The following is a 22,352-nucleotide window of genomic DNA, read 5'->3' as shown; positions in this document are numbered from 1 at the left end:
TGGGAGAAGATGCGGGATGTGGTTCAGTACAGTGAGTTCTATTGCACATACACCTTTAAAACACACACACACACACACACACACACACATTTAATTCATTTATTTGGAATGACCAATACTGATTACAACAACACAGCATTCCAAATATTAATAAAGAGCCAATTTATGTCTCACACAGCAACACAAACACTGTGCAAGTGCTTACAGCTTTACAGGTAAATCAGTGGATAAATACATATTATCAGGGGTAAAGATGGTACCGCCTTCTCCATACATGCACACTGCCTATGATAGCTGACACAGACCAGTATTTGGCTATTTGCTTACATTTCTTCTTGTTAAGTCCAGCAATTTGCAATACTCTAACACAGAGTCTACGTGTCCAAGGCTACCATAAATAAGTACAACCAGTGTTGTGCTATAACCACCTACTGACAGAGCATGATTTAATGGCTGGTATTTTAACAAGTATTCTGGGCTCTTGGATTTGACTTAATCTCATATTAAACTGTAATAAGGCACAGAAGTACTAGGGATTTGAGTGCGTCCCTGTCCCTTATTGAAGATCAATCATAATCACAACCATCATATCCTCATCATCTGCACCCTGCCTGAATATAATATGGTGTGTGTGTGTGTGTTTTTTTCTTTGTAGCTCCTGTGATTCTGGATCCCAACACTGCACACCCTGTACTCTTCCTGTCTGAGGATCTGACCAGTGTGAGACTCAGTACTGAGCAGAAGCTTCCTGATAACCCTGAGAGATTTGACAGAAACCTGTGTCCTGGGCTCTGAGGGCTTTAACTCAGGGACTCACTGCTGGGCTGTGGAAGTCGGGGATGGTAAATCCTGGGAGCTGGGAGTGAAGGCCGAGTCTGGCCAGAGGAAAGGAGATCATTCCCACAGCAGTGGAGTCTGGAGAGTGGGTCATGTCAATGGTGAATATAAAGCACGCTCCCCATTCCAGCCAGAGACTCTCCTCACAGTGATTCAGAAACCCAGGAGGTTTAGAGTGCAGCTGGACTGTGGTGGAGGACAGCTGTCATTCTATGACCCTGTTAATTGCAGGCTCTTGCACACTTTTACACACACTTTCACTGAGAGTGTTTCTATTCTTCCTTAATTGGTCTCCCATGAAGATCATGCCTATAAAATGGGAAGAGTTTGAGTTTGAATTCAAACACTAATACCTTGACATAGTTTGCTAAGTGTGTTGATATTAGGCCTACAGCTCACATTAATCTCAAAAGAAGGCATGTCTGATATTGTATAATATGCAGTGAATATGATTTTACAAACCAGTTCTGCACTAGAAGCTTTTGAGGAGATAGAACATGAATTAATCTTTAATATCACAATCTTTGTTATGGTAGTTGATGATAATTTGTATTGTGTATGTAATAGCGATTTCCATTTCTACACTACTGTTTGACAACTACTCTCTTTAACAAGACACTCAAGGCAACCTTAACTTTCGTTGGCCTTTCGAATGTCATACTTTCACTTTCACGTCATCCACTTAAACTTTCCTACTTGCTAGATTTGACCAATCTTCCACAGCCTACATGCACAAGTAGTTTGAGTAGAACTACTGATCTTCATCATCTCCCTGCTTGTTGACATCTTATCATGTATTGTATTATTTCATGATCACTAAATGTTTGATTCTTTTTAATTTTGTCATCAGTTCATTCAACTGCTTTTATGTAGGCTATGCCGTTCAGTTGTGGACGTTCGTAAATTGTGGTAGGGGGTGGAGAAAGGTGCAGATTACCTGATAAGTTTGATAAATACCACGTACACCAGCGTTTACTATCTGCAGGGTTGTCCATGGCGCTGATAACGATACGTTCGCAAATGTACGTACATCTGGCCCTCAGTTTTCAGCAGCAACTCATTACAGGTCATATGTGTCTGTAGTTGCACGAGTGCCCAATCTGTGAAGAACTATCACACACTTTGTCATGTTTTGTCTGAAAAAAAAATAGATTGTCTACTGTCCATAAAAAATCTATTGGAAGACATTTCTTTACAGTAAAATCATTCTTGGCCAATCCATCATGTGATTGATGCAAATTGAGGTGCGTTACTGTACAGATTACCTGCCATTTATTGTTATGTTTCAAGTGGTATGGTTACATGTTTGTTTGGCATGGAGAAAATGGAATTCATCTTCAGCTATGTTCTTCCTTTTGCTATGGTGGAAGTTTTGGAGCATGACTATCTGTTACAAAAATGTAAGATTAGTCACGCTCCAAACACGTGCATAATAGACCCTTCACACTTTTGCTATATAAACAAGCTATACATGTTGCAGGCTTCATAGCAATTACTGACAACACATTCAAGTTGTTTTAAAAAGGGATATAATTCAATCACACCAAGAAAGTATTTTTTGTAAAACTTTATTAAAAAGGATTTTAAGTCCACAGTAGTTTAGACTTTGGCACCTACAATATAAAAAAGTGTACACCCCAAAATTTGCATTCCAACAAAAAATGCTAAACATATATTGGGATAAATAAAAACAAGTAAAAACCAAAAACAAACAAAAACATGAAATCAATTTTAACAACAAATACAATAACACAAAACCAAGTCAATATCAGTTGAGTGTTTCTACTAAGTTCATCCATCAATAAAACCACAGTGCTTTCCGCTGTTGCCGGGTAAAAAAATAAACAAACAAACAAAACAAAAAAACAGGACTACTGTAGAAATATGACCAATCAAATTTTAGAGAAATGAATACCAGCTGCCAATGAGGCATCAAGACTAGCATGTTAAGTCAGTGCTCGATTTTGAAGACTCTTTTTATATTCTTGACGTCAAAGTCTATATTCTAACATCTGGCCGGTAATGGGGTCTTAGAGGGTGCTTGGGCCAGCACTGAGGGATGGGGTGAGGAGATGACTAATCTTTTTGTGGAATACACTAAGTTGGGACAGTTTCATTTTGTTTTTATAGTCATCTTCACTTCTCTACGCTTGCATTCTGTCATCTTATAAAGGGGCTGAAAAATGAATGTTCTTCAGCTGACCAATCCTCAGAGAGGGAATACTGTAAGGCACTAAATTAAACTTCACTGCATAGGTCAGTTGTGCATTCTCGTTCTCGATTGGCCGCCTCAGGGGATGGGGATAGGGCTGGAGGATGTGGGTGTGAGGGGGAAACCCAGCAGGTGAATAACAATACTTCTTACACAGGAAGTAATGATGATGCAACAGGATGTGATGTAGTAGGGCGTCCTACTACAAAAGGCAGGTGTGTAAAATAAGGTGCAGCAGGATAAAGATGGCGGTGATCTGGTCTAAGCCATAAACTAGAACCAGAAAGGAAGACTTTAAGATTTTAGTCCAGTTCCCATCTCGGCTCCCTAGACCTACCAGCCAAGCCTTCACTAATCCTAGGTAATGTACTATCTAAAGTACAAAACAGGCCTGTCACACTTAAACAAGGGTACTGCAGAGGGCATCAGCCATTTTGTTTCCCAACTATCCAGTTTCTCTGAAGTCAGGACTTGTGATGGTGAGGAGATGGAAACCGAGGTCGTGCACACCATGTAGGCTGCTTTAGGGAGCTGGGACGGGGTACTGTTCTTTTCTTTAGAGGATGGGGGCAAACTTCCTTCACATATAGGCTCACCACAAAGTTAGCAGTAGAGAGAGAGAGAGGGAGAGGGACACTATTCAGTTGGGCTTTGGGCATCTGCCAGCAGGTCTGGTCTCAGGCATTCAATAGGACACTGGATATTCTGTGGGAGGGATCGAGGAGAGTCACTTGTATTAATATACATCCGTACATCCTGAGACTGAACTATTCACATTTTGCAAATGTTTTAAATGTGTGGTTATTATTTCGACTTGCTTGCACTTTTAGAGGCACATTACAAGCTGCTAGTCATGTACAAGTAAACTCTTTTGTATAAATATAAACCATTTGATTTGAAATTTGATTCATTTATCAGGAAAAACAGTGTATTTCTCAAACCTAATTCCGGTATTTAGCACTTTGAGTCCCTTTTCTGGTTTGTTTTGGATGAACTAGAGTCGAGACAGGACCCATCGTCAACATTTCTGTGTCCACCATTCTAGTTCATCCAAAACAAACCAGAAAAAGGACTCAAAGTGCCAAATAACGGAATTATCCTTTACCGGACTAAAAAAAAATCCAGCCGGAGTTTCTGGAAAGGTCCATGGAGCTGGGCACTCACCAGTTTGCGTAGGGCATTCTCTCTGTAGCGGTCGAAGGCATCTGTGTGGATGGGTTGCAGTAGGTCGGCGTCTATGTCAGCGCCAGGACGACGGCAGTTCTCACACCTCCAGCCCTGTAGGGGGCAGTACCCGGTTTACATAAGCAACATACACACAGACGTGATGGTAGTGGTAAATAGACCTCTCCAGAATATATCCCGCCTCCTAACTTCCGTATCCATCCAACTTCCGGGCGTGGATTGTCTATGGGAAATAACATGGCGTTTTGAAAGATCGTACCTGTCAAACTCTGTAGGTGACAAAGTAGAAAAAGCTGCTGGGCAGATTGGCCTACACACTTCTGCCATCTAGTTTCCACTGGATTTTTTGATTTTCGGTGCCGTTTAAGTAGTATAGTCTATAGTGCCCACCAGCTTTTTCAACTTCGCTACCTACAGATGTTTTACCGGTATAATATTTCGAAACGCCATGTTATTTCTCATAGACAATCCACGCCCGGAAGTTGGATGGATACGGAAGTTACGGAGGCGGGACTTATTCTGGAGAGGTCAATACATACAGCAAAAACACACACACACACACACGCGCATGCACACACAGTACAATAGTAAACCTGTATAAACCAATATAATTCATCAGCAGTATACTAATGAGCTGAGCTAATGAGCTGAAATTAAAATGACATTTAAACACACACGCGCACACACACACACACACAAACACACACACACCTGCTGTCCTCCGTAGCATGTACAGGTGCAGATGGCTCCCAGGTACTCCTTCTGCCACTGATTTCCCACCTGGTACATCTTTCCATCATCATAACACGTTGACTCATCTACAGTGCAGAAATAAATATAAGTGGGCTTAATGTTCCCGGCTTCCACCATTGCGCGTTTGAGCAAGGCACTTAACCCCAAATTGCTCCCCAAGCTGCCCTTGTAATATAAATGACATGTAAGTCGCTTTGGATAGAAGCATGTGCTAAATGAATAAAGGTACCAGTAAATGTAAACGTAATGTAGTATTGAGGACATGTAATGTTTAAGTGATGTGTAGGATGATCTTGCCCTTTCTTTAGTTTTTAACCTCTAGCTTCTGTGGTATGAGAGATAAACCAGTTATAGCTGCAATGCTTACACGGCAGAATATCTATGTGTATCATTACATTTCTACAACACTACAACATGAGTCTGGCTAAGGCCACTAAGTGGTATGAGTGGTAGTGGTACTACAGCATGAGTCTGGCTAAGGCCACTAAGTGGTATGAGTGGTATGAGTGGTAGTGGTACTACAGCATGAGTCTGGCTAAGGCCACTAAGTGGTATGAGTGGTGGTGGTACTACAGCATGAGTCTGGCTAAGGCCACTAAGTGGTATGAGTGGTATGAGTGGTACTACAGCATGAGTTTGGCTAAGGCCACTAAGTGGTATGAGTGGTAGTGGTACTACAGCATGAGTCTGGCTAAGGCCACTAAGTGGTATGAGTGGTAGTGGTACTACAGCATGAGTCTGGCTAAGGCCACTAAGTGGTATGAGTGGTGGTGGTACTACAGCATGAGTCTGGCTAAGGCCACTAAGTGGTATGAGTGGTGGTGGTACTACAGCATGAGTCTGGCTAAGGCCACTAAGGGGGACTTACGTGGCTCGCACTTGAACTCTCCTTTGCCGTTGCCAAGGCAGGTGCAGCTCATCATGTGACCATTCTCTGCGTGACGGTCCCACTTCTCACCGATGCGGTAGTTATTCCCGTTGTCATGGCACCACTCTGTTTGTGGGAGGGGGTAAAAGTTGGAGGTGGGAGATTTAGAGGTTAAAAGGTCAGCCTTTCATCTCTTATAAAACTGAGGGGACAACCAGCCAGTCGGCCATTTTATTAGTTTCATATTGTGCAACTGCAGAATAAAAATGGACAGAAACTGGACAACAAAAAACATTGTCAGGACATACATATATTTGACATTTATTAGTCTTAAAGGTGTAGTGCCTGGATTGGACCTTGGGGGGGGGGGGGGGGGGGGGGGTTGAGATTGTTCAATTCATCCCTCATTCACACAGAATCATGGAGCAAGTGGCCCCATGACCTTTCCACACTGACACACTCAAAGGTGACCTTCAGAGCTTTGGTATCGTCTGGTTATCGGCTGACAACACAAACCTGAGGTGTTGAGCGTACGTGACCTCCTCTGCTTTTCCCAGCACAGGAGACCACCCTGGGGCGGATCTGGGTCTCATGTGGCCCAGATCCGTTCCAGAGTTGGCCTCTATCTGGCAGCCATGTTTGAGGATTACAACAGTACAAACATGGCACAGAGGAGCTAGCATGGGCAGCTAAATTGGCTACATGTGATCAATGTATAATATATTATACAGACCTTTACATCTGCACAGTAAATAGTAAACTAATACCTATATGATCTTTACATTATCCATAGTGGGCTTATCTCGTCATGATCAATTGCAATGAATTTAGTCTACATTTACATTACTAGCCCACATTGTTCTCAGTATATTTCTTGCTACCCTGCCCATGCTAGAGAAGCGCCGCTAGTGGCTGCAAGTGTGTTTGCAGGTGTTAAGAAGCATGCCACCCCAGTTAGCAGCAGACTCTGCAGTGGCTTTCACCCATAATGCCCACGGGTATGGCCCAGATGTGGCTCTGTTGCGGCAGACTCGGCTGCTAACGTTACGGGGTTAGCATAGCATAGCGTTGGCATCATTCACTCATTCGCACTCACTGGATGAATCACATCGGAAATGACCGCTGCCCAGGCCCAGGCACCTGCACCAGAGCTTGAAGCCCGTCTCCGACATGCGCTCCCACTCCTCGCCCACCTCGTGGTGCGTGGCCGTGAACGTGTCGTAGCACACGTCCCTGCTCACCGGGACCGACCCTGGGACTGAAGATAAAACAATAGGGTTTACAGGAATGCAAAAACAACGGGAAGGATTATTGGCACCTCAGGGCCACCATACTAACTCTTTCAACTAGGCAGGTAAAGTTGCGTTACCAGTGTTGCCGACAGTGATGACCTTCTCCAGCACGGTGTGTTTGTCGACCCCGTCCAGGGCCTCCACCAGCACGTTGTAGGATGCCCCGGGGGTCAGGCCGATCAGGGTGGCGCTGTTGGAGGAGCCGGGCAGACGCATCTACAAGATGGGGGTGACGCATATGATTTAAACGTTTTGAATTTTAAAAACAAATTAAATTACTGACACAGTGTTCTATGTGTATCACCTGACAAAGAGTCTGTGAATGTGTGCGTGTGTGTGTATGTGGGTGTGTGTGTGTGTGTATGTAGGTGTGTGTGGGTGTGAGAGATGTGTATGTCTGTATAGATATTGTATAGAACTAGTGTGTATGTGCGTGCGTGTCTGTGTGTGTGTGTTCATTTCCTCACCTGGAAGGTCTTCTCGGTGGTCTCCACTAGGGGGCTGCAGGTGACCACATACTCGTCCGGGTTACGCGTCGCTGGTTGCCAAGTGATGGTGGTGTGCGTCTGCGCCTCCTGGGGCATCCAGCCCGTCTCGTTGTCGGGGAAACCGAAGGCCAGGCCCGGCAGGGGCCCCTCGCTGACCCGCACCACGGGCACGCGGACGCCGTCGGGCCCCGGGCGTGGGATGTAGACCAGGGGCTCGCGCTGCTGGGGCCCCAGGACCTGCCCCTGCTCGTTGGGGCCCAGGCTCTGGTACTCGGTGTAGATGTGCTGGCCCTGCTGTCCGAGCGAGTCGCGGTTGTTGGGTCCCACCAGGTGCACGTGGTTGCTGTTGAAGTGGTCGGTGCCCTCGTCCTCCTCGGGGACGTCCAGGCCGGAGGTGCCGGGCCGGTGGGGGGGCAGCGGCGGCAGCTGAGGCACCAGCAAGGGAGGAGACTCCAGCTCTAGAGGAGCAGGACCACGGGGAGGAGGAGGAGGAGAGGGGGAGCCAGCGTGTTAGAGAGAGAGAGAGAGGGAGGGAGAGGGGGAGAGAGAGAGGGAGAGGGAGAGAGATAGAGGGGGAGAGGGAGGGAGAGAGAGAGAGGGGGAGCCAGCGTGTTAGAGAGAGAGAGAGAGAGGGAGAGAGAGAGAGAGAAAGAGGGAGAGAGAGAGAAACAGAGGGAGAAAGAGAGAGCGAGAGAGAGTGAGAGGGAGGGAGAGAGAGAGAGAGAGAGAGGGAGAGAGAGGAGAAAGTCAGGGAAAGTCAAGAAGTAATGAGACAGAAAGAGATAAAGCAAGAGAAAGGTAAAAGGTAAATAAAAAGAGGAGAACAAAGAGAAAGCAGAAAGAGAAAGAAAAGATGGAGGAGAAAAATAGTGATGTTAAGATGCTATAGCATGACCTTGTCAGCAGAGGGAGCCCTCTGTGAGTAAATTATAGCAAAGCTTAGCTGGCCTGTGATTTTGAGTAATGGATTTTTACCCTAAATGAGATTTAGTGTTTTTACTTTTGAACCGCCACGTTCAAAAAGCAGTGCATGATGGCAAAAAGCACCAAAAAGCTAAGTTTAGCTTCAGCATTGATGGGTAGCCCAACAGCATGTGCCACTTATACAATACAAGACCAATGAAACATACACCATCCTTGGGACATATGGCAGAAGTAACTACACAAAAATGTACACGGGAGAATACTTCTACATAGATGTACAGGAAGTGAGTACTTACGGGTTGTGGCTTTGCCCATGAGATGTGTGCTCCTCTGGGCGTTCTGAAGAGCCACGATTTTGATGATGTACTCGGTGCCTGGATTCAAACCTGTAAATAACAACAAATCAACAATTCAGCAGACAGCTTAGTCTGTTGACATATATGAAACACACATGAACAGACAATGAATGAATAACATGAAGGACAAAGACAAGCTAGTGGAAGAGATGACAAGACATAAGAGGAGGATGGACAGAACTAGAAAGAAAGGAAGTAAGAAAGAAAGAAAAAAAGAGAAAAAAGACAGATGGAAAGAGAGAAAAAAAAGTTAGAAAGAGCCAGGCTAACTACCATGAGCTGAGTTCCACTGAAGACAGACTTTATCGTATCAATCACCAATCGCTCTCTAACAACTCATAAATCACACACCCACACACTTCCACATACACACACACGGCATACCGGTGATGGTGGCACCGGAGCGTGAGGAGGGCACCCTTGGCAGCAGCTCCCTGGGCACTCCGCCAGCCTGCTCGTAGGTGATGTAGTAGCCGGTGATGGGGCTGCGTGGGGGCTCCCAGCTGAAGGAGATGGCGTTGGGCATTAGCGACGTGAAGCGGATGTTGGTGGGGGGGCTGATCACGGGCTTAGCTGGAGAGAAGGGGCGGGGGGAGAGATGGAGAGAGAGAGAGAGAGTTATTAAGTTTTTTTGCTTAATTTTAACTGGTTTTGCCATTTGTGTAGTTACATTCTTTTCATGCTTTGAAATTGAAATTGGTCATTAGTGTGTGTGTGTGTGTGTGTGTGTGTGTGTGTGTGTGTGTGTGTGTGTGTGTGTGTGTGTGTTGGATATTGGGAGACTCTTACTCGTGGTGGCGGTCAGGCGGAAGGGTTCACTGCGTCCGTTCCCACTCAGGGTGTAGATGTTGATGTTGTATGTGGTGCCCGGCTGCAGGCCTGAGAGGACAAACACATGTTCACGGTTACTATGGAGACGCTCTGGCAAATGTAAACAAATCAGGAAGTCTTGCAGTCTTCCACCTGGGTACTGATAGTTTTCATCAGTGATGGAAGTGTGATAGAGTGTGTGTGTGTGTGTGTGTGTGTGTGTGTGTGTGTGTGCGTGATACCTGTGATGGTATATCCGCGTGAATCTGGGGGGATGGACCTCTGGATGGTGCTCTCGCCCTCTGTGCTGGGGATCGCCTCCACCAGGAAGCCAGAGATGGCGTCAGTCTTGGAGCGCCACGTGAGACTGATGGACGAGTCCTTCACATTGGCGATGCGCACGCGCCGCGGAGGACTGATGTCTGCCGAGGAGAAGGACAAGGTGACCGGGTCAGCGCTGCTGTTGTGGATGATTGTGACAGGGTTGATGCTGGTGATCAAGTGTGTGTGTGTGTGTGAGAGGGTGTGTGTGTGTCTGAGAGGGTGTGCTTTAAATTACTCACTGTCTAGAGTGTTAATCTCTCCTTTCAGAGGACGGCTGGTGAGGGAGTTCTTCAGAGCATACACCTGGACTTCATAGGTAGTAGCCACCTATACACACACACACACATGCACACACACACACACACACACACACACAGAGAGAGAGAGAGAGAAAGACAGTTGAGACACATTCACAACTCCATTCTCCTCTCAAATCTGTTGCTTTGGTTACATCTGCTGAGGAGAGTTCTTTGATACTGCGCGTTAAGACGTGCACTAGCGGAAAATGACAGACTGGGCCCTGTGTGCGGCAGTCGGAGCCCAGCACAGCGGAGAGGAGAAGAGGACAGGAGAGGAGAGGCCGACTCAGAGCACTCTGGCCACAGACAGCTGCAGCAGCGGGAGAGAGGGCTCTCATTATGGCTGCCCCAGGGTTACACACAGGCACGCACGCACACACACACACACACACACACACACACACACACACCTGGAGCACAGCTGTGGAAGCAGGGGTGAGGAGAAGATCGATGATTCCAGAACCATCAACCTTCCACAGAATTTAATGTGTAACATTTCTTGAGAAGTTTAAATGTGAGATTTTAAAATATTTTTCAATGACGTCACGGTCAATGATTTTCCTGCCAAAACCCACAGCTGTGAATCTGGTGAATGCAATTTTAGCTGTAAAAAGTTATGAGGGCAAAAAAGTAGTAGACAGGGCAATCAAGAAAACCATTCGCCTCAAAAAATATGATGTCAGTTTCTCAAGCAACCCTCAAATCAAAGATTAAAACTACAGTTCAGACTCCATGTTGTAATTTACATTCATAAATGTTGCCACTTTCTATTTCAAGGAACCACGCAGTAAAGCTTTAGCATAGCCTTCCCCGAGTTCTCCTCTGTTCCTTCCAAGAGAAACTTTGTTTCAAAGTACCCATGAACATTGTGTGCTATTTTAATCAATCTTGTTTAAGTTTCCTTTCTATGTTGATGCACTTGCCACCTGGGGTACACTTTTAGATTCTTTGAAAAGATGCAAAGTTCTTTTTTTTTTTTTTAAATGTTAAATGTAAACCGTGTTGACAATTTGTCAATTTCAACACTAGCCTTCATCCAGTATCAGCATATGTTTGCAAAATAAAAAGTAATCTTTGGATCATTTACTAATGTTAGCAAACATTTGCAAACACTTCCTTTGAGTTTACTGTAAATATTTGCCTTTGTTTGTGCATCTGAATACTGCTCTGCTGGCTGTGTGGTCAGACTGAGATGGACACATACCATGAGGCCGGGCACATGGACTTGAGTAGAGTCGGGAGCCAAGTTGATCTCTTTGGCGGGGCCGCTCTTGCTGGTGGGGTTGATGACCACGCGGTAGCCGGTCAGCTGGGCGCTGGGGGACCGCCAGGTGATGGTGAAGGAGGACGGGCCCACCTGGGAGAACTCCAGGTTGGTGGGGGCAGGGATGGCTATGGGGGGAGAGAGAGAGAGAGGGAGGGGGGGAGGGAGGGAGGGAGAGGGAGAGACACAGAGGGAAAGGAACACCGAGAGAATGAATGAGAGAGATAATGATAGAGAGAGAGAGAGAAAGAGAAAGAGAGATTACATATGAGTGATGGAAACACTTGGCTGGCCATGTATGCATAGGGGATCATTGACTTCTAGCAAAAGCAAAATGTTGTACATATAATTACTTCAAAATAAGCTGCTATGAAAGCCATGTGATGGAAATGAATAACTAGAATAAAAAAGCACTTAAATATGGGTTACTCTTTTGAGCTATGAACAGAGACCAAGCGTGAAGCAGGAAAGGTGAGGTATGGACTGGAGAAATGTTACATAACACAAAGGCTTAGTTTCCCATACATGGACTAAGCCTAGTCTAAGATGAAAAGCTTTTTTCAGAGGACATCTTCGTTGCAGTGGCTTGTAGTATAGGACTAAGCAAACCATGTCCACAAAAACAGACAACTACACAGACATTAACCTCTTCAGATCTCAACAGAGTGGACTTTTTCCAACAGCATCTGTTTTGCTGATTGATAGCCATCAATGAACCTGTTTCATCACTAATCACTATACAGTACCCTCCAGAATTATTGGCACCTCTGCTAAAGTTGACTAAAAACCGGTATAAAAAATAATCTTATGGTGATTTATTGTGATCTCACAATGAGAAAAAATCCAACCTTGAAGGGATGCACATTTATTTTGAGAAAAAGGAAAATCTCATAAAGAAATAAATATTTTTAACAAAAACACGTTGCTCCCAATTATTGGCACTATTATATAACTGTTATATAACTATGTATAACCTTTATCATATCCACTGTCATGAATACTAGACATGTTATGGGAGGCTTACCTGTGGCTTGTGTTCCCACCAGTGCTGGACTGGGGGTGAGGTCGTGCAGGGCGATGACCTTGACCGTGTACTCTGTGCCGGGCCGCAGGCCATGGATGGTGGCTGACTCGTCGTTTGGGCGCGGTGGCGGGAACAGCACTCTCTCGCCCTCCTCAGGGCTGGAGTAGGTGACGCGGTAGGAGCTGACGTGGCCGTCGGGACTGTCCCAGCTGATGCGCAAGGACGTGTCCTCCACTTCGGAGAAGGTCAGGTCCTTGGGCCGGTCAACGGCTAGAGAGACGGCAGGAATAAAGATAAAAAAGGTCAAAGGGTTGGATATTGACCAGCAGGTGGCGCTGATAGCTTAGTTTCAAACATCAAAGGAACACAGATGACGTCCTCATAAGTCACTTCTGAAGAGTATTTTGATCTCTGAAACGGCAACATGCACTTAAACGGCAACATGCACTTAACACTTTTAAACAACCAAATACCTGCTTATAAACAGCTTATGAACTATTCACAAGCCATCTACAAAGTGTCTATAAGGTCCTATATGACTCATTATGGGATGGGAATTGCTTTTAAACTCACTGGTGACAACGGTCTCCACGAGTGGAGGACTCTCCCCGTCTTGTCCCAGAGCGTAGACACTCAACACGTACTCCATCGTGGGCATTAGGCCTGAGAAGGTCATCTCAGTCTGGTCTGCAGTGGCAAAAGATGAACGGTAAACATTCCGTACGCAGCACCTTGTTAAAAATGGTGTTAGCGTAATTTACACTTTGTGGTATTGTGGATACGTAAGTTGCTTTTGGAAAAAGCCTCTGTGAAATGAATAAATGTAAATGTAAATGTAAATGTTATCTTGAAATAAGCACCACAGTCACACTGACATGAACAATATTCACAACAATATAATCATTAGGCCTTCATCACGAGGCCTTCAACAGTCCTGGGATAACAGGTGGTGTAACACATGTGGACCTTCAGTTTGAAATTTGAAAGTGTTGGATCTGTTTAACTCCGAGGATTCTGTGAAGTGCCAAATGTATTGTCAAACATCTTTTGAAAGCTATGCCTTTTCGACTGCTGTGGTTTGAAATGGCTGCATGCCTTACGAGCTACATCCAAATGACTCAATACAGAAAGATTAACTGCTTCAAGTCCACAATGGAAATACAGCAATTATGGATATGTTAATAAATATGGTACTTGAAAAGTTCAACAGTTCAACATCAATATTGTTCAAATGCCTTCTAAATGTGGTGTTCTCTTTTTACCCTTGGATCACTGATCACTGTTAACTGCTCACAGTAGATCTATCTATACACTATTTAGGCGTCTATGCTTCAACACTGATCATGCTTCAGTTCCAGTAAGCTTGAAGTTTAGGGTCTCACCTGGAGCGACGGTCTCACTGAAGGAGGGGCCCTGTCCATTACGGGGGACCCCTGTGACCCTGTACCCCGTGACGGGGCCCGCGGCCGGGGTCCAGCGCACCGTGATGGTGCTGTCCTTAACATCGGTCACTTCCAGCTCTGAGGGGGACTCAATGTCTGCAAAGAGAGGGAGAGAAAGAGAGAGAGAGAGAGAGAGAAAGAGAGTCAGAATATTGTCATTACATACAGACTGACAGAGAGGTCTACCATTGCTGCTTCCCATTGAAAGCTCCCAAACATGTTCTTACAGAACTCTGTATCTGTAAAATGCATTTTCATATTATGCAAGGCAACTCCTAATTAAAATCGGACAAACGACGAAAGGTTCTTTCACTGCACTCTTGTCAACATGTCAGAACTACTCGTGACATGGAAGCGTTCTATTGGTCAGCACACATATCAGGTGATTTAACGAGCGTCTCTGTGACACCGACAGCAGTGCATGCCACACAAATGGAGGAAAGCATCCACACCTGACTGATTTACTGTGTCGTGTGTGATGTGAATACCAGTGGTAGAGCCGTCATCACGATCACATCGTTTCACATCTTGAACACCCATCACATCAACTGCTAGTCTGCTAGTCCCAGCCAGAGGTGTGTTTATTGCTACAGCCTACACAGCTGTGTGTGATATAGACACGGTGCTTGTTTGCACATCTCCTGCAAACCTCTCCAAGGTTTTGAGTGATATAGACAGATCATGTTTCTCTTTAGCAGTCGGTGGACCTGTGCAATGTCTCACCTGTCTCTAATATGAATTAGACCGGTTCTGTCCAGACCTGTGTGAAGTCTAACACACCTGTCTCTAATATGAATTAGACCGGTTCTGTCCAGACCTGTGTGATCGCTCACCTGTCTCTAATATGAATTAGGCCGGTTCTGTCCAGAGCTGTGTGATCGCTCACCTGTCTTGTGTCTGACGGAGATGGGGGTGCTGGAGGCGGGGCTGTCCCCTCTGCCGGTGACGGCGTACACGGTGACGGTGTAGTCAGTGCCAGGCCGCAGGTTGGTGATGGTGGCAGTGGACTGAGTGCCAGGGACGGTGAACTCCTTGGGCAGGCTCTCGCCTCCTGGACACAGAGGAAGACGAAAGGATTAAGAGACCAGTGCACAGTGGGATGGCAATGTGCAGATGTCTTTGGCTTGTTTGGTCTGTAGACTTCAAAGATGATTTAAATGAATAAAGAATCTTTATAGGTGGTCCTGAATTCTTTAATGGCAAATTGGCAATGTGTATAAGGCCCGTTTTACACCGGGAACGTGGCGTGTCTGTTGCATGTCAGTTGCATGGCGACTGCGTGGAGTTTTCTACGTCTTTGCTTACCAGAAGCGTGTCTGATGCAGTGCTGTGGCGGCCTCTCTGCCAATTAAAACTGTTTTGAATGGAAACGCTTCCAACGCGCTTGCGTGTGGCGTGAAAAAATACGGGTGAGTCCTATTCCTAGCATGTACGCGGTTTCAGCACGGCTCGAGACGCGCGTGTCAATGTACAAGCTCTAACCTGTTACCATGGGAGCCAAAATCAAAACGGACATGCCACGCAGCTGACACGCTCACGCCACGCACCCGGTGTGAAACGGGCCTTATGTATTTGGCAGATGACAAAACAGACCATCTATGTAATTGTACATGCCAGCAAAAACAAAGCTACACTGACTCCAACACAAAACTAAAAGCAGACTAGTAAAGTTTAAGGAACGTTCCCTGAACGTTTGTGTTTGTTGGGATATCTTCATTCTCATTCTCACCGGTCTCCCCATGGGTGATCCTGTAGTATCTGACGGTCACAGAGGACGGGGCGTCCCAGCGCACCGTGATGCTGGTAGGGGAGGAAGTGGTCACCTCCAGGTCAGTGGGGGCGTCCGAGACTAAAGTACGAAGAAACAGAGGGGGAAACGTATTGTTTATACAAAAGAGCACCATCAGACAACACAGATTCTGTGGTCAACCTAATAGCGACAGTTGTCAAGTAGGGCTGCACGATTTGGGGAAAATATGTAGTTGCTCCAAGCTTGGCCCACTTCCCACCCTGGTCCCTAAATCAACCAATCAGCGTCGGCGTACTTGTTGCCTGCTGGCCGGTGAGCGGCCGGCTCTCCTGGCCTCCGCTGACGGCGTAGACGCTGATGCTGTAGTCCGTCTCTGGGCTGAGCCCGGTCAGCGTGAAGTGGCTGCGGGAGGGGGGCAGGCGCTCGTCCTTGGCCCGTCCACCGCGCGCCATCTGGTAGCGCAACCGGTAGCCCGTGATGGCCGCCCCCGGAGCCTGCCAGTGCACCGTGAACGAGCTGGTGGAGATCTCCGAGAAGCGCAGGCCCGTCGGGGAGTCCAGGACTGCACAGGAGAGGGACAGAGAGGGACACAGTCCCTCAGTAATAAGCACATATAATACTGTAACAGACAGACACATTCCTCAAATAACAAACAAATACATAAGTTCCTAGTGATCTCTGGGTATTCCCAGAAAAAGACTAATTTCCTGGCCAAAGACAATGTTCTGGCTTCTGGGTAAAAAGTGGGGACCGGGGCAGAGTCAGCAAGAGGGGAGGATTTAACAGTTACTATAATTTGTAAATCTCTAGAAAGAAAATGTACTAAAATATAGATAAGCCAGCACTGTACTCTTCATGAGCAAGGTCACACATGCGGTCTTCTGACCGAGCCCTCTGTGACACCCACTCTCTAGTCCTGGTCAGTGCCAAAGTGACCAAGTGTGTTTTCTGATAATGCGCTCACATGCTCAGATCAAAAGTACACCGTAATCAGAGAATTTGGCAGCAGTTAGCTCTGGGGAGAATACTAAACACACACATGCCGTCTCGACTAGGATACATGACTGACAGACTGGCAGGCATCAGACTGGAGTACTGAGTCTGTCACTTACATGTAAAGGTGTGTTTTGCATTTATTCAGTCTGTTATTTGTTTTATATAATATTAAAGGATTATACAGAGAATTAGCAGAGTAATTCCTCCTGAGACCATGTCATTGATGCCCCTGGAAATAAAGATGTCATGACTGAGGTGGTTGTTGTGAAGTCCAGACTGGGTGCCACTGAGACTGAGGTGGAGAACCTGAAGATGGAAACTGCAGTACAAGATGTAAAGCTGACAGCAGTGAACACCAGACTGACATCCATTGAGACTGATATAGAGAATCTGGAGAATGAGATCACAGAGCAACCCAAGGTGGCATTCTCAGCAGCTCTGACTGACTCAGGGTTCACACATGCTGGGAATACAGAGTTGAACTTGGTCTTCACCAGAATCATCACCATGTTGGACAGGCCTACAGCAGCACGACAGGCTTCTTCACAGCTCCTGGCAGGGGAGTCTACTACTTCAGATTCACTGTCAGGGATTCACTATACAATCACTATATGGATATCAAGATGTTTATGAATGGAGAGGAGATCATGCATTTGCATGCAGAGTATGATGTAGATCATAAAAACTCCAATCTCTGTGGCGGTGTGGCACTGCAACTGGAGTTGGGAGATGAAGTTAACCTGCGAGTTCCTGCACACTGAAGGCTTCTTGATGATTCTAATAATGCCTGCATCTTCAGTGGCTTCTTGATGATTCTAATAATGCCTGCATCTTCAGTGGCTTCTTGATGATTCTAATAATGCCTGCATCTTCAGTGGCTTCTTGATGATTCTAATAATGCCTGCATCTTCAGTGGCTTCCTGCTCTTTTCTCTCTGACTGGAAAACACTATTCAACTTGATGCTTACAAGTCATGAATAAAGTACATATGATTATGAGCAAACCAACCCTATTCTACCCTTCAATGTGCTGGTAGGCACCTTGCATGGCAGCCTCTGCCATCAGTGTATAAATGCATGAGTGTGAATGTGAGGCATTACTCTGTACAGCGCTACAGAACACTAAAAAAGTGCTATATCAATGCAGTCCATTTTGATTACCTGTTTGATTATCAACACTATGGCTGCTTTTTCATACATATACCTTAATAATTACTACTAATAATTTAATAATAACTCTAAGTACTCACGTGTTTTCTGAGTGCCGACCACTGGAGAGCTCTCCCGCTGTTCGTAAACACACACCACACTCACCAGGTACTCCGTGTTGGGGAGCAGGTCTGGAAAACACACAGCCAACATCAGTGTGTGTGTGTGTGTGTGTGTGTGTGTGTGTGTGTGTGTGTGTGTGTGTGTTATGAGTGAACACATTATTTAAGTTGTTATTTAGTTGTTATTTAGTATTTAGTTGTGACAGCATCAGACATGTCACAGTAATGAATCCTAGGAATGACTGAAAGAAAACTAAATGGCCCATGGTCTTTGGTGAGGGTCACTGGTCTGTGGCGAGGGTCACTGAGGTCATCTTACCGCGCAGAATCAGATTGTTGAAGGCGGCGCTGACGCTGCGTTCGGTGATGTCATCGTCGCTGTCGATGGGGTGGTAACGCACGATGAAGCGGTTAATGTCCGCCTTGTTGGGGACGATGGGTGCGGTCCACGACACCAGCATGCTCTCCGGGCCGACATCACTGAAGCCGAGATCCGTCGGAGCCGGAACAGCTGCAGAGGAGGAGGAGGAGGAGGAGGAGGATGAAGATGAGGAGGAGGAAGATTAGGAGAGAAAAGAGGGTAAGAAAGAGAGAGTAAACACACAGATAAGGGACAAATCAGGGTCAGTTTCTTATTGTTGAGGATAACGTTCTCTATACATTATCTGTGGTTTACAAACACAATTTATATATTAAACACTGATGCTAGATGGAATAAAAAATTATGCAAAAACTTCATAATTACACTTTGTGAAAACAAACTGAAATAATATGAAATGGGGTCTGATGGTTGGGGTTATTCAAAATGCAGGATTGCTATATAAAAGAGGCCAACACACAGAACCAGTAGTTTTATGGCGATTTAAAAAACATATAAACCTGAGCGTGGGGGAGCCACTGAACGAGAGAACATTGTGTACGTTAAAAGGAAGGAGGGAGAGAACAAAGAGAGACAGAGGAGTGAAAATAGGCTACGGCTTTGAAACTGCCAACCGAGAGAGATGAAACAAATTAATACTTCACAGCCTACTACCAGCTGCGCTTCAAACCAGAACACACACACACACACACACACGCATGCACGCACGCACACACACACACACACAGTGCACCCCCACCCCACATGCACAGTGCAAGCACACACACAGCCTTGATGAAAACCATATGCAAGTCTCCTAGTTCACCTCTTTCCTCTCCAGCAGGTTCCTACACTTTCTCACACTCTCTTCCTGTCTTACACACACAGGGATAGACACATAAGATACTAAAATGGGGGTTAAAGACAGAGAGACAGATTGAGAGAGACAGATATATAGAAAGATTGCAATAGTGAGAGAGACATAGATAGAGATAGAGAGAGAGAGAGAGAGAGAGAGACTGTGTGTCCCCATAACCCACATGCTGATAATTCATGGTGATTACAAAATGTGCCCATGTGTGTATGTGTGTGTGTGTGTGTGTGTGTGTGTGTGTGTGTCTGTGTCTGAGACAGTGTGACTGTGACATGAGCATTTCTCTGTGCCTTTGTAGGAATATGTGTGTGTGTGTGTGTGTGTGTGTGTGTGTGTGTGTGTGTGTGGTCAGAATATGACAACGGAGAGCTGTGTAACTGACAGAACAAACTTTGCTGCAAAAGGATTAGGTCAGCTTAATCAAACTGAGCAGAGCGAGGAGACATCTGGTGGAAAATCTGGGTAAGTTTTGAAGGCCATTTTCCACACTTTTCGCACACAACCAAACATTTCCAAGCACTGGTGAGAACACTCTGCTGAACCATGTGTGTGGGACGCTATCCAACAGTCCCAAGAAAAACTGAAGTCATTTCAGAAATTCATGTCCTGCACAGGCTGCTCAAACGCCATTCTAACACACATGCACAAACGCACACAAAACCAAACACAAACACAAACGCACACAAAACACACACACACACACAAACAATTAGTACTCCAGTGACACTATTCCTTCTTCATCCGTCTTCGCTCCCTGTCTGTACCCCTGCGAGAAGAACCCTGTAACCCCACTAATGAAAAAGGGCAGAGACTAGCTCCTATTCTCCACCAGGTCGATCTGCGCTGCGTCACCAGAACTGATGGTCATCTCTATGGTCAGTGTTTGCTATTCCTCCACAGTTCATTTCAGAAGTGTCCCAGAAACAGCTCTCCGCACTGCACTGCTTTCAATATGGTGTGCCTAGTCCAGTTTTGACTAATGCCACTCCTTTAATGCATCTGAAATCAGCATCACAGCCAGAATACGATGGTGATGGATTCAGTGGAAACACATTATGACCTTTAACCCCCCCCCCCCCCCCCCCCGCCCTCCCCACACACCCCGGATGTCAGCTTACCAGTCTGCTGGGTGATTGTGGTGGGCTCGCTCTCGCCCTTCTCTGTGACCGTGACGACGGTGATGTCATAATCGATGCCGGGCTCTAGGCCGTAGACGGTGTAGTAGCCGGTGGTGGGCTCCACCATGTCCTCGAAGATGGGCACGCTGTCGCCGGCGGCGACCACCGTGACACGGTAGCCTGTCACCGTGGTGAAGTTGAGCGGGCTCCAGCTAAGGCCAATGGTGGTGTCGGTGACGTCCACAAAGTCCAGATCCGTGAGCTTGGGGATTTCTGAGCAGGATTAGAACGGGCGGGAGAAAGGGCAGATGGCGCAGACACACACACACACACACGCACGCACGCACGCACGCACACACACACACACACACAGACACACAGACACACACACACACACACACACACACACACGGACACAGAGAAGCACACACACAGTCATTGTTGAGTGTGACTTCTGCCGGAGGTAAAAATGGGGCCTTCCACATGGTACAGTTGTGATACCATGGAAGACCAAGCACACGTAACCAGCGATATGACATGGGTTGGTCACCATCACATCACAAGTGTAAAAAGGTCGGATATAAATAGTGCCCCTACACTTGTGTGCTCATATCACTTCATCAGTAGTAAGCAAGAAACATGTTAGAAAAAGACCAAATCACCACAGCAATATTATAAGTCATTAAATATAATTCTGTATTACATTTAATGGTTTTGGCAGAGTAGGGGCGGCTAGTTAATCCACCACACGCCTCTTATTTATCAACACTTGTTTACCATCAACACTCCTCACTAATGCCATGATGAATTCAGACATTAAGTATAGAGTATTAGTGCCTGATCCACACGCACACACATACACACTTAGTGTGGGTGGACAGATCTTCAGACCAGGGGTTGAGACAGGTCAGAGTTCAAAGGTCACGGCGTTAGGTGCTCACCCTGGGTGACGATGGTGGAGACGGGCGAGCTCTCCATGTGGTCCTTGACGGTGACCACGCTGACGTTGTACTCCACGCCAGGGCTGAGGTTCTCCAGGGTGCACGAGGTCTGGCCCGCCTTCACAAACTCCTCCACAGAGTTCCCTTCCTGCCCATTGGTCGGGGTGCATGTCACTCTGTAGCCGGTGATGTCTGAATCAAGGCAGCGAGAGTTTTAATGGGTTAAAATGAAAGATCAAGTACGTTTGGTCAGATTTCCGCTCTGAGGAGTCTTTGTGCAGCCAGGCCTCTTAGAACATCTTCAAATCTGGACTTCATTTGTTTGCCTTTCCACAGCTTTATATAAAGTTAAACCTCTCATGAGCTGAAGGGGAGGAGTCACCTGGAGAATTGGTGTCTCCCCATTGGACCGTCAGCTCTCCTGTGTTGGGATTGGACTCGAGGTTCAGGTCAGTGGGAGGGGACAGAGCTGAACAAAAAAATTAAATAAATTAATTAACAAATTAATTAATTATGTACTAACAGCTATGTCAGCTAAGTCTTCAATATCTACGGCTATCACAGAACTGCCATTCACTTTGTAGGCATGCGTAAAATTAAGAAAATATGTGGCTTGTGAGCACATGTAAATATAGTATTCATTTAAAATAAACTATCTATGTTACAGTAAGGTGGGTTATTAGTAATAATGTCCTGCTGTCTACATACTACTGATAATCTCCCATAAAGGCTAAGGTCCCGCCCACTCACGTGTCACTATGCGGCGCTCGATTGGGTTCCCCTGGTCGTGGCCGTTGATGATTGGCTGAATGCTGTAGGAGTACTCCACCCCAGGGGTCAGGCCAGAGATGGCAGCGGTGCCCGACTCAGAGACCACATCCCTGGGCACCTCACCTCCCTGACTGGGCCTCACAGACAGCTACAGAGAGGGGGGGGGGGGGTAGAACAGGATGAGAGATGGGGGGGG

General features: G+C 46.2%; 1 protein-coding gene across 1 annotated transcript in view; it reads right to left on the bottom strand.

Moving 5' to 3' along the window:
• Positions 1-2,389: 2,389 nt before the first annotated feature.
• fn1a (fibronectin 1a) overlaps positions 2,390-22,352 on the bottom strand; it is a 46,334-nt gene continuing 26,371 nt past the window's right edge. Inside the window, exons 22-46 of the mRNA XM_076264446.1 lie at positions 22,136-22,304; positions 21,768-21,854; positions 21,386-21,577; positions 20,445-20,717; positions 18,414-18,605; positions 18,074-18,163; positions 16,124-16,390; positions 15,808-15,927; positions 14,965-15,129; positions 14,019-14,174; positions 13,210-13,323; positions 12,637-12,906; positions 11,553-11,740; positions 10,289-10,376; positions 9,968-10,147; positions 9,705-9,794; positions 9,300-9,488; positions 8,856-8,945; positions 7,615-8,093; positions 7,225-7,363; positions 6,952-7,113; positions 5,856-5,981; positions 4,946-5,052; positions 4,214-4,327; positions 2,390-3,754 (exon numbers count right to left, since the gene is read on the bottom strand). Of these exons, the coding sequence (XP_076120561.1) occupies positions 3,686-3,754; positions 4,214-4,327; positions 4,946-5,052; positions 5,856-5,981; positions 6,952-7,113; positions 7,225-7,363; positions 7,615-8,093; positions 8,856-8,945; positions 9,300-9,488; positions 9,705-9,794; positions 9,968-10,147; positions 10,289-10,376; positions 11,553-11,740; positions 12,637-12,906; positions 13,210-13,323; positions 14,019-14,174; positions 14,965-15,129; positions 15,808-15,927; positions 16,124-16,390; positions 18,074-18,163; positions 18,414-18,605; positions 20,445-20,717; positions 21,386-21,577; positions 21,768-21,854; positions 22,136-22,304 (4,116 nt within the window). The 3' untranslated portion in view covers positions 2,390-3,685. The remainder of the gene's footprint in view (positions 3,755-4,213; positions 4,328-4,945; positions 5,053-5,855; positions 5,982-6,951; positions 7,114-7,224; positions 7,364-7,614; positions 8,094-8,855; positions 8,946-9,299; positions 9,489-9,704; positions 9,795-9,967; positions 10,148-10,288; positions 10,377-11,552; positions 11,741-12,636; positions 12,907-13,209; positions 13,324-14,018; positions 14,175-14,964; positions 15,130-15,807; positions 15,928-16,123; positions 16,391-18,073; positions 18,164-18,413; positions 18,606-20,444; positions 20,718-21,385; positions 21,578-21,767; positions 21,855-22,135; positions 22,305-22,352) is intronic.

This window comes from Alosa pseudoharengus, unplaced genomic scaffold, assembly GCF_046254945.1.
Source record: "Alosa pseudoharengus isolate Yale_2024_CS ecotype anadromous, Long Island Sound unplaced genomic scaffold, YU_APseudo_1.1 YU_APseudo_1.1_scf_3, whole genome shotgun sequence".
NCBI lineage: Eukaryota > Metazoa > Chordata > Actinopteri > Clupeiformes > Clupeidae > Alosa > Alosa pseudoharengus.
This window is presented reverse-complemented; position numbering and strand designations above follow the sequence as displayed.